The following is a 12,500-nucleotide window of genomic DNA, read 5'->3' as shown; positions in this document are numbered from 1 at the left end:
TGTAAACCTGCTATAGTATATTAGAGCATGTGAGCTGAAGAGCTTTAATGAGTGTTCAAAATGATGGGTCCAAAACGTCACTCAATCACCTGACAAAGACTATGGCAACAATAATCTGATGTCCCAGGTTCATGAGTGTAGATCATATTGTTGTGTTTTTTTTTTCTTCCTCTGTCACATGATGCACTGCTTTGCATTCATGGGAGTAAAGACAGAATTATATTGTTTATGCCATCTGTTTCTAAGAGGAGGACAGAGTGTGCTTTGGTTTTATCCGGATACAGAGCACATTGCATTGTTTCTGCCATCTGCTTTAGGGGGGTATTTTGTACAGGTGTGACCGAAAGAAATGTAGGTGTGCATTCGAATTTAAAAGAAATAAAGGCACCAGGCAGCACCATGGCAACATCAAGGACACGTCTGTAAAAATAATTGAAGCTACATAATTGTACATTAAGGAGCAGGAGCTTTTAAACTGTTACTCTAAAAGGATTTCTTGAACATTTCAAAAAGAAGTGCCCTTGATGGTACCACCAGAGAGACAAGGTATAGCATCTATTGTTCCTAGAAGGTTAAAGCTCCATGTTTTATGGGTTTAGAGATTATTTACGCCATCTGTCTTACTTAAGAGCACAAAGAGAATCCATATTGCACAGTCACGGGTTTAGGCATTTAAAATTTTTTTGTCCAGCTTTTCCAAATGAGTGATGAAACATCGTCATGATTAAATCGCTTCGGTCCAGTGCTGAGTGACCTGAATGACCTTGATAGACATGCTATGTATTGTTGATGCTGTATGAGTCACAAAAGTCTCCTTTAGTCCCAGCAGGTAGGCAATAAACCGCAAAGGAAAGAATAAAACTATTAATGCTGATACATTTTATATTATTCCCTATTTCCTTACACACATATACGCACACACACACACACACACACATATATATATATATATATATATATATATATATATATGTGTGTGTGTGTGTGTGTGTGTGTGTGTGTGTGTGTGTAAAGCCTAAATATAATAGGTCAGAGCAGTCAGGATTGATTAGAAGTTTTTTAGACTAAGAAAATACAAAAATATGCTTTGTCTGAAATATTCCATGAATATGTATTAGCAAAAATCACCTCAAGCATGCATAACACAACTGATGCGGTTTTGTCCTTCCAGACATTGCTTGCAAAAGCATTTCTACCAGAAAGGCCTCGGTATCTTACACACTGCAGCTTTAATATTACAGCTTGGGCTGTCGATGGAGGATTTGCTCTTCACTGACGTTTGTAAAGCACGTGACTGGCACCTCGGAAGGTACATGGAAAGACACTGCAGCAGGGGAAAGACGCTGACTAACCTCGCAGATGTCTTTCTTTCAAGGTGTCTAAAAATGCTTTAGCATGCCAAATTTATTGCCCATGGCCTTTCGCCTTCATTGCCTGAAGTATTCAAGGGCAATTACCAATGAAGGCAGTGCTGACACAACAGTGTCCCGGAGGAGCTAAAGCAGAGATATGGTACTGCATTTTTATCACTGATAAAGGATAATAATAGGCTTTATTTCTTTCTTTTTTAAATGACCTTCTTGTGCAGACATTATTTACAGTAATTATACAACGGTGTCTAGAATAGAGCATATCCTGTATTTCTAGGCTTTAACTGTTTCTAGAATCTGTTGCTTTATTATTCTAAACGAATCACGGACGGCGCTGCGGTAGCCGAGCATGATTATTAAATATGATTATTTGGCTCGAGTCCTCTGTGGCTTTAATGCTTCGGGACACATTTTGATGAGTCTGATTTGTTGCTGTAAAGGCTGAAGCTTTAATAGTCAATTTCATTTCTGTGCTGCACAAACGAGCTTCTTTGATGTTCAAAGAAACACAGCAATAGAATTCCGGAGCAGAAAGTCGTCCTTGGTCTTATGTTCACTTGAAAGACAGCACTGTTGCTTTGATTTCCACTGTGTATTTCCTGCACTTAGCTTAGATGGAACTTGAAAAATGATTGCTTAGGATTTTGGCTGGAGACAAAAATACTGTTTTATTTCTACGCTGTTTTGCAAATCTTCTCCATTAGAACGGTCTGCTGTGTGTTTTTCTTGGTCCTGATTCCTGATGGTGGTTTTCTGACCTGAAGGTCTCAGGTCAAAAGTGGACGATGATCCGAATACGAAGTTGTCAGTGATTTCACTAATGAATTGAACTGAATTGACTGCCACTCTTATCTTGTGGTCATTTGGATGGCAGCTTGTACACATTCTCACACTGTGTCCAGTCCAAAAAAAAATAGCATTGTGTCTCAGTTCACATACCTGTGTATTATTCTAGACCTTTATTAAGTACTCAAAATACTCACATTCTTGATTTGAGACTCAGCTCATGACAACAATTACGATGATGGGAGAATTTTTTCCGCTGTGTTTGATTTTGAAATTGCTTTATGTTACTTGGAAACCAGATAAACGGGAGTTTTGCCATCCAGTGGACGTCCCTTTTAATCCTATTGGTGTGTTCAATCTAAGCAGGTCAAGTGTGTGACAAATGCCACAATGGAAAGTCATGCATCAAGTATAACTGAGGCTTAACGTTGTTTAACGTCCATGAGAGAAGTCAGTTCCTGTTATCGTTTAGGTTATAGTAGCTATAAACTTCGTTCAGTCACCAGCCTGTCTGTTTTTCTGTCTTGAACCAAGAACCCGGAAAGCACAAACTCATCCTGAAGACATTCCCATGGTGGAAAACTGTTAAAAAGCTCTGACATTGAAAACTTCCTTACAGAACATCACTATGTTAAAGATTATACTTTAACTTCCTTGAATAACGACACATATTTCACACTGTTTGTTATCAGGCTTAGGTTCTGTGGTGTGTCCACATCCAGACAAAATCCCCGTTTCAGCTGTTATTATCGAAACAATAACGTTAATGTGTTAACCTTGAGGCCGAAACTACTGTACACTAAGAGCTGAATTCTGACCAATCAGATATCAGCAGCGCTGTGGCATTACTGAAATCCCTCCATGTAGGTTATATAACAACTGAAGCTTCCCACAATGCAACTGTACGCATCGACTGATCTTCATTCAGAGGATTACCCATTTGGGTTCACTCTGAGGCGCTCGATACAAACTGAACTACCGCTGAACCGACACCGGTGGTGCTGCAGGACATGAGCAGTGGACAGATCAGGTTCCACTATCCACTCTCTCCACTTCCTTGGCAAGATGGAGTGCAGTGTAGCTTAATTAGGGTTTAGTTAGACCCCTTTAATCCAAAAATCACAGGCTTTTGTGAGGCGAATCGAGATCGTCTTCTCTCAAGTGAGTGCGCTGAGTTACTTCTGGGCCATTACACTCCGAGAGCCTGTAGCGAGAGTGAGCTATTTCCGTCTCTTATATCAGAGCTGGCATGGGTACGACCCTGAGAGTCAGGCATCACACACTGCCACATTGACACACACACACATTTCAGTCTATTAGCTCATAAACCAGGAACATCAATTAATACAATCCTACAGACTTCTGCTTAATACAAAATGCTATTAATTTTTTACACAGTGCTGCTTATGCCATGTATCACATACCTAGTTGTTTATAAAGAAAAATGATGCTAGCTTTTTATATATATATGTATATATATATATATATATATATATATATATATATATATACATCTTCTGCCAGGTTATATTATATTTACATTGCTGGCATTTAGCAGACACCCTTATCCAGAGTGACTTACATTTTTTTTTTTTTATTTAAATTTATACAACTAACTAATTGAGGGTTAAGGGCCTACCTCAAGGGCCCAGCAGTGGAGCCTTGGTGGACCTGGGATTCAAACTCACAACCTTCTGATCAATACGCCAACACCTTAACCACTAGGCTACCACATCCCCACATTATTACTAAGTATGCGTTAAGCAGACATTGTGTGCGTTTATAAGATTACCAAATAAACACATGTTTATGTTTTAATATTATTGCTTAATCATTATGGTTGCAAACAAAATGATAAAGAAGAGCAATTAAAATGAAAAAAAAAAAAAATTGTTGCGTGACTTTTTAACTGCTCACTTTAAAACTGGAAATAAGTGTGTTAATACAGGCAGGAGCCTCGCTAACACGTGCTGCTAGTGTTAACAGTCAAACATAAATATGTGGAAGGTCCAATTTGAGTCATAAAATAATAACTTTCTCCTGACTGAGGAAAATAATATGTTTAAAGATTACAAGACCGGGAAGTATATAATTTATTCTCCTCTTGAAGTTCAAAACAGATTTGTTCACGGTATGTGGCGCTAGTCAAAATATAACCACTTCAAATCGTCTTATTTACAGACGTAAACAGATCAGTTAGCATCAAACGGAGACGTGTGGCATTCAGATTCGGTCGATTATCTGCATTGTCTGGAATACTGAGCAAGGAACTTTAGACTGAATCCATTCGGTTGAACAGTCTATTCAACTCGTAGACAAACCTCAGCAGTGGAACCACGACTGTTCTGTACGAGACGTCTGGGTCGTTGCGCATAAACAGCTTACAGAAATAGCGATGTAGCCTCCTGCATTAGCACTGGCACAGAGCCAACCCCAGGCTTTGTGCATCTCATCGCTGCCATGTCACACGAATGTGTGTTTGTGTGTGTGTCTGATAAATCAAGTCTATTTATCAGATGAATTCAGTCTGCATGGTGTATACTTCACATACCTCTGCTTGATTGATAAGACTGTTGATAACGTTTCTGCCATAAAATTGCCTTATCAAGTAGAACACGGTTCTTGGATCAACATTCAGCGTAATGACATCCGAGTTGATAAACACTTAGTCTAGTTCAGACACAAAGTTGTGCAGCTCTGCAGTGAGGTTACAAGTTGAGAAACCTAAAGCTAAATAACATAATCTAAGTTTGTATGCATAGCTAGCTAGCTAGCTAATGAAAATTCAGCGCTGGAAATCCCAACAAACATAAAGTCAAACTTTTATTTAAATTAACAGTAAATCAGCTTTAATATTCAGCTTCAATATTCTGTCCAATGCTTTATCTTCTTTTTCTGAAGGGAATATTTAAAGCTAGCTGTGAACGCAAACTATTAAGAGTGTTTGTTTGCTGTTGATCAGGGCACATGGTGATGACATCACAGGCTGGTCGAAAGAAATGTGTTTATTATAGGAACATGTCCTGTATTGAGAAAATGATGTTCAATGGATATTTAAATGAAAGAGAAGTGTGATACAATTCTTTCTTTACACTACACAAACTTTGAGTTTCAGGTGCAGTCTTGTCTACATCACAACGTCGCATCTCTCACATGTGATTGCTATGTGTGGTATAAAATGTCAGGTGATTTGCAGTGACGGTCAATGATTGTATCATAGAGGATTCAGCGTTATCGTTAATATCGTATCATTACCTTAAGATGACCCTGAATCTGTTATCTTGTATGATGTGGAAGTGTGATATTTAGACCCCTATTAGCTATTCACTGTTGTCATGGTAACTCTGTGCTATTGTGTTACTTTATGTTGCTGTATATTATGTTTCATTACAAGCAATTCAGCAACGTTTTAGGCTAGATTTGTCACGAAAGTAGATTTCCTGTCCAGTATTTTTTTGCTAAAACTCAAACATATCAATAACAGATATTGAAACTGTACCAGCTCTAAAACAGTCCAAAATGCTTGTACACCTTATCTAAAATTCTCCATACGTCTACACAATGTGGGTCAGAGCAGCGGCGTGTCTTAAATATTTTACACACCAGAAGGCGCATACATTAACATACAACTCTCTAATCAGTGCCAAGTGAAATCATTATGTTACCTTTTCTTAATAAATGATCTGGAACAGGGTCACATTTTCCACTGGCTTTGCTCTTACACCACTTTGTCTCTATTACATCAGGCTCAGATTAACGCGATACGCTAGCGCTTTAGAACTACGTCATTGCTTTCTACTCAAAACTCTCCAGATGAACACAATGACCTCTGCATACTATTTGCTTCCCCTCGCCTTCTCCAAGGTCCTCAAAGGCATTCCCGAGGAATATCCCGCTTCTCCTTGCTAGCTTCGTGAATCTGATGGCACTCAGGGAGGGAAATGGAAAGAGGAGACGTGAAACAGGCATTTAAAGCAGCCGTAAGGGGCAGCGAGTGTAGCAGCTGTAAGCTGAGAGCGGTGTTTTGCTTCAGCGCTCATTCAAGTCAGGTGTTAAAAGGGGCCAGTGGCTGCAGATTAGTTTACTTAGGATCATTAGCTGTTCTCCATGACGGTGCTGCTCTGTTTAATAGGTAGCCAATCTCCGTTGCAACATTTGCGGATACTTTGCCACACACGATCTGTTTGGACAGCTTGTCTAAACAGAGAGGAGAGCTGTAGGATTGGGCGACGTGACGATATAATATTAATACTCAAATAAATGAAATCAGAATAAACTGTACTCGTTTGAAAGACTCTGAAGACGCTGTTATAGGAACATCTACAGGTGTCTGGATATGTTTTATTCCTCTTATACCACAACTGCATACTTTTGTGTCTGTTTCTTGTTACTTGTAATGTTTGTAATGGCTGAGAAATAAATTTGTTCCTGTTATTACCTACAGGAGATTAAGCTATGACTTAAAAATGAACCATATCAACGATTATATAAGCTTTTTTTTTAATACACTTATGTTTAGCGTCTATTGTACAATCAAAGATCATAGTTAGGTTAGTATGCTAGCTAGGTTACTATGGAAACAGTGAGGTATTAGAATGAGTATAAATATCAATAGAATGAGAATAAATAAATAAATAAATAAATAAATAAATGATTCAACATCTTTTGACCAATCAGATTAGAGAGTTCAACAGTGCTGTGGTGTACAACTACAAACCCTGAAAGCAGCTAATTTGAGGTTAAAAAAGAATCCTTAACATTTTGTAAAAAATAAATACATTAATTAGTTAATTAATAATAATAATAATAATAATAATAATAATTAATCACCCAAATTAATTTATAATAAAGTTTATTATTATTATTATTATTATTATTATTATTATTATTATTATTATTATTATTACTACAATATTACTTTAGGAAGGTATCATCACACATTACTATTTTACGAGCAACTTGTGAGCAAATATTCTGTATATATTGTACATACTGTAAATGGAATATTGTGTATGAGATAAATGGCAAGTATTATGACAGTTTTTCTGTCCTATGAGGTGGAGTCAGACCTGATCCATCTCCTCCCTACCTGGGCAAATTTGAAGTCCAGGAGATGAAGACAACTGTGTGTTTCAGCTTGGATGTGTTTTTGTTTTGTTTTGTTGTTGTTGTGTTCTACATCTTCTCGTGTGACAATAGAGAAGTCAGTTTCTGGCTCTGAAGTGGCACAACAGAAAAGTGATCGTCCGGGCAATAGGAGATCACATTCAAATCCTTCGGTGTGGCAAAGAGCCAAAAGAGCACAAATGAAATTTCTGTGGCAGGAAGGGACGATATACTGTATACCTCCATGGTCACTCAGAGCAACAATGAATAATCCTGGACATCTGATGTGTTTGTGGAAGTGGATGGATGGCGCTTTCCTCCGAGTGTGTTACGTTGGCCTGTGACTGCAGAAGGGGTTAAATTCATGTGTCTTAAAGGAAGCACATGTCAGCTTCACCCTCCCCTGCTGATAACTGTTGTATGATGGGTGGTGGGTACAGCAATGTTTCTTTTGTATTTAACTTGTAATAGAATGAACATTTAGCATTAATAGCTCGGAATTAAAAATAGCTCGGAATTTCCTTCTCTAATTCACACCTCAAACTCACCGTTCCAGCAAAGATGTTCTGTAAAATAACTCCCATTTCTGTTCCTGTCCAGTTTCATTATTATACCTGTGGTTTGTAACCAGCTTGTAAGTGGTTTATTGTTGTTGTTTTTTTAATCCCTAGGGTCGGATCTGCAGGAAAGCGGGAAAATCCAAGAAAGCCTTCAGTCGCAAAGAAGCCGAAGCCACGTTCAAGAGCCTCGTGAAGACCCACGAGAAGTACGGCTGGGTTTCTCCTCCGGTTTCTGACGGCTGAGGCGTCTGCTGTCTCCACGTCATCCCCTTTCCCCTCTCCACGCAGCTTTCTCCAGTTTCTCACCTCCAAACATTCTTTTGCTTAAAAAAAAAGAAAGAAATAAATGAGGTATCATCTCACACTGTATGTCGATGACTCTTCATTCGGTCGTCTGCCATTCCACACTACGGTGCCATGGACCACTCGCTCGCCGTGACATCACATTTCTAAATGATGGATGGATACTACTAAAATGTTTGGCTAAAAAGGAAGTGAACGAAACCCTGGGGAAAGTAACTGGGACAGACCCCAACCCTCACGCTGACTCTGTACCTCTTGCTCACTCGATACCTCTCTGTGTTTATCAGTGTGTTCATGTCAGTCCCTTTCTCCTCCATCTCTCTTCTTCTTCTTCTTCTTTTTCTGCTGCTGCTGCTTCTGCTACTTGTTTTCTCTTTACAGTTTTTGAGATGAAGACACATTGCACTGGACGCCATCAGACTTTTTTTCATTTACACGCATTGTAACGATACTTAATAGCAAGGCAGATGGGTGCAGTACATTTGAGGTTCAGTTTTGTCTGTTCTTCTTCGACTGTGCTACCTTTCACAGTTTCAATACAACATGAAGATTGATTGTAACTTATGTGGAGCTGTGCTCTCTCTCTCTCTCATGCTCTTTCTCTCTTTCATGTTCTCTCTCTCTCTCTCTCTCTCTCTCTCTCTCTCTATGCGTGTGGCTAAATTTAGACATCACTGTGTTGCATAGCTGGTGATTGATTTCTCGTGGAGATGATTAAAAAAACACTCATTGCTTATGCAGAGGTACTGTAAAGATTAAAGAGTGGTAGTGAACCATTCTTGCTAATCATTATTATCATTAGTATTATTACTTTTTTTTCTTGGAGAAGACCAGAAGCATTGAGCTTTGATAATGTTAATACCAGATGGCAGAACTGAATGTCAGAGTCTCAGAGCATGAGCGTGTACGTGTGGTGTGTACGCAACGCAACAGGATTTCAGAAACGTTGCGTGAGCCTTTCGGGATACGTTTACCGACCTCAGAGAAGCGGGAATCTGGTTAGCGTCTGATTTTTCTCTGTGAGGTGGAAAAATACAGACAGAGAATGAATGTACATGTCTGTGGTCATACGTACAGTGAGACATGCCCAAGTTACTGTCCGAATGACCTCCTTCATTTCTCAGTGCACAGGCAGTGAAATGTCTAATGACTCAGGCCTCAGCACCAATCACTTAAAAATGCTCAGTCTGCATTGACTTTTTTTTCTTCTTATAACTGCAGACTGATAATAAAAGGCTAATTAAAATGGACTGAAAAGGACGAGCTGTTTGTTCAGCCATGTGTATTGGTATTTAATGACTGCTTCTCCAAATATCAGTGTTAATCCTAAACGCAATGAGACGGGGCGTCTTTAATAATCACATGTAAGTACATGATTTAAAGGAAAACTCCACCCTTATGTTTTAATATTTAGAATTATTGCCGAATTAATGCGGAAAACCAGGATTCCATTTGGAATGGAATCAGTGTTTTGTTTAAGCTGAACATCTTTCATGGACATGTTGGTCTATTTTCAGTTTGCTTAACGATTTCCTTCATTACCCACAATGCTATTCAGCTACTTGCTGACATTTGGAATTGCGCTGCGCCGAAAGTGGAAACTCAGAATTGTATCATTTATGATCTCCATGCATTAGATTTTCAAGTGATGTCTAATTACCTTCTCAAAACAGTGACCTGAGATAGTGTTAAATACTTGTGTATATACTGCATAAGTCATTACTCATCAAGTTAAGAAGTGCTACTTTGCTCCGTCACCGTTTAAGACACCTTCCCGGCGTTCCGGGTAGGAATTTTGAGGATCAGAGGGTCAGAAACTCTGAGGTACAAGCTTTAGTCCAGTGCAGATATTAATCCTTACTTCATTTCTACCTGAAAGAGAGTGATGGTCTGTCTAGTGCTCTCACCTCCTCATTTATACACTCTGCTCAAACTGATCAGCTTCCACGCTAATCGCGCTTCTTGTAGATCGCTAACTAGTCGAGGTGTTGGATAGCTCTGCTAACATCTTGGATTTTTCAATTCATTATCTTTTGACTGAGGAAGGCCGTTAAAAAACGAAGCTTTTCACAGCGAAACCTTATATCTTATATCTGAGATTATGGACATAGTTCCTTCAGATTATAACAGCATCTTCTTACAGGATCACACTCAATGAAGACATTTCATTATAAACATATTTAACACGTTTGAGGGTGGAGTTTTCCTTTATAACATCTTTCATGAAGAATCGAGAGTGGAAGCATCTCTACACCTCGCACTTCCCGGTTTATATGAATTCGCAGCAGAACCCCTGATTATAGCCTCCGGTGCCTCAGAAGACATTAAATGTCATAAGGGAAGCTGCTAATTAACATGACATTTGGCAAAAAAAAAAAAAAAAGGAAGGCGGTGACTAAATTCTAAGCACTCTGAGTTTGACGATGCCCTTTTAAGCAGGATGATGCAGGTTCGGCGTGTGACACCGAAAAGGTTCCCAGGGTGCACAAAGGCTCTCGAAAAGCTTCAGTTCAGGTCCATCATGTCAAGGCATGTTCCGAGCCCAGGCGTGTTTTTTCATGTGATGGCAAAGCTCGAGGATTCAATGGCAGATAGTAGTGTTTAGAGCAGGTTTGAGAAAGATTTAAAAAGATCGCCTGTGTTGATCTTTACACATGAGACGAAACGCGTATTTACCAATTCAAGACGTTCTCAAAACTCTTTTTTTCAGCATCATTCGTTTAACATAAAAAAGGGACGTACAACACGTGCTTAAAGGCAAACATACGTTCTAATTGCCTTTAATTGAGTTATTATAATCAAATCTCAGTTGCCACAAGCCTTTGTGGATTTGTGGATTTTACTTGATGATGTGTGCATCACAGCAGGGATTAAAAGCCTCATTACGCTCCTTGTGTCATGACTTATTCCAGCGTTTTCCATCTGGTACAAAACAAGATCTCCTTAACAACGCTCTTGGTCTTCTCCTGTCTCTGTTTGGACAGTCCTTTTGAAAAAGTGCTCGTGTGTGTATTCCTTACGGATTTAGCGAGAGGAGATACTATAAACAACAAATTAATTATCGCGATATCTCAAACGTGGATGTTTGCTGACTTAAAGAGCATACTTTTGTGATATAGCCTAGACTGGTAGATTGCAGACACTAACCGAGTTAAATGTCCAAACAAGTGAGATGACTCTGTTGTATTATATCTGCATGTGGTCTGTGATTGTTAGCTAGCCATTTTTTAGAGAAAAGGTCAGAAAATTATGGAAAAAAAAAAAAAAAGTTTTTTTCCTGTTGTCTGTTTATTATTATTATTATTTTTTGTTGTTTTCATTAATGTCTAAAATGTCAGATTGTGTTATATGAATGTTTTGTGTTTTAATTTATTTGTGGTTTGCCAAAATGACGATTTGGAAGCATGTTGCAGGTATTGTCACTGATCCAAAAAAAAAAAAAAAAAAAAAAAAAAAGTTGATGGGAGCAAAAAAAAAAAAAAAATCAGATTGTTATGTACCTGACTCGAAGTAAGCGCCTGATTCTGTTTAGTGATCTCAGGCTCTAGCGAGAAATAATAAACTGAGGGACGAATGATATCTTCAAGACTGCACAAGCAACATCACAGGACACGATGGAAGCAAAACCAAACAGGAATGTGCAATAAATGCTGTAGGCTTATTGAAACCTGCATCTCTGTTTGTACTTGTGTTGTTTGTGTTGTTCTCCTTCACTCTGTCACTCAGCACCGGTCAGTATACAGCACTGTTGTGTTGCTAATCGGGTCTACAACAAATTAAATACTGTGCAGTGTTCGTGACATATGGTCGCTTAACATGAACATGCAGCTGTGTCTTGTAGCTGTTTGTCTGTGTGTGTAAGACTGCGGTGATAGTTCGCTTACTTGGTTAAATTTAGTCGGCTAAAATAACAACGTATGCTAGCGCTTCATGGGCAACTAGCTATGTAGCTCTGCTAATAAGATCATTTTTCAGTGCAGTTCACATTCCTATTATCTGTTAAAATATACGATATGGTAAACCATGACTTTAATTACAACCACTCGGTCTAGTCCTGTAGCTAAGAGGCTAACTAGCCTAGGTAGCTAGCATGGTACATCACTGAGCTTATCTAGTTTTCAATACGAGAGGAAATCTTTTATTTATTTATTTTTTTAAGAAATTAGTCTTATTTTCTCCTATTTCTTTGTCTTTTCTTTTTTTTTTCTTTTTTGGAAAAGTAAGGATTATGTAATAAAGAAAAATAAGATAACCGCTAGCTGCTGATGCTGTAGCTACCTTGTTAGCATTGAACTAACGTCACATTTCCTCATCGTCAACGAATGCATTCAACTTGCAGGCTAACGCTAATTAGCTCGTTAGCGAACTATACTGC

The 12,500-nt window shown here is 38.6% G+C and overlaps 1 protein-coding gene across 2 annotated transcripts in view; it reads left to right on the top strand.

Annotated features, from left to right (window-relative positions):
- Nucleotides 1-11,810, top strand: part of ube2ql1 (ubiquitin-conjugating enzyme E2Q family-like 1) — a 14,289-nt gene extending 2,479 nt beyond the window's left edge. For both annotated transcript variants that reach the window (XM_060865631.1, XM_060865629.1), the window contains exon 3: nt 7,934-11,810. In XM_060865631.1, the coding sequence (XP_060721614.1) occupies nt 7,934-8,065 (132 nt within the window). In that variant the 3' untranslated portion in view covers nt 8,066-11,810. The remainder of the gene's footprint in view (nt 1-7,933) is intronic.
- The last annotated feature ends 690 nt before the right edge of the window (nt 11,811-12,500 follow it).

The sequence above is a fragment of the Tachysurus vachellii genome, chromosome 3 (genome assembly GCF_030014155.1).
Source record: "Tachysurus vachellii isolate PV-2020 chromosome 3, HZAU_Pvac_v1, whole genome shotgun sequence".
Classification (NCBI taxonomy): domain Eukaryota; kingdom Metazoa; phylum Chordata; class Actinopteri; order Siluriformes; family Bagridae; genus Tachysurus; species Tachysurus vachellii.
Note: the sequence above shows the minus strand (reverse complement) of the source record. Positions and strands in the feature narration are given on the sequence as shown.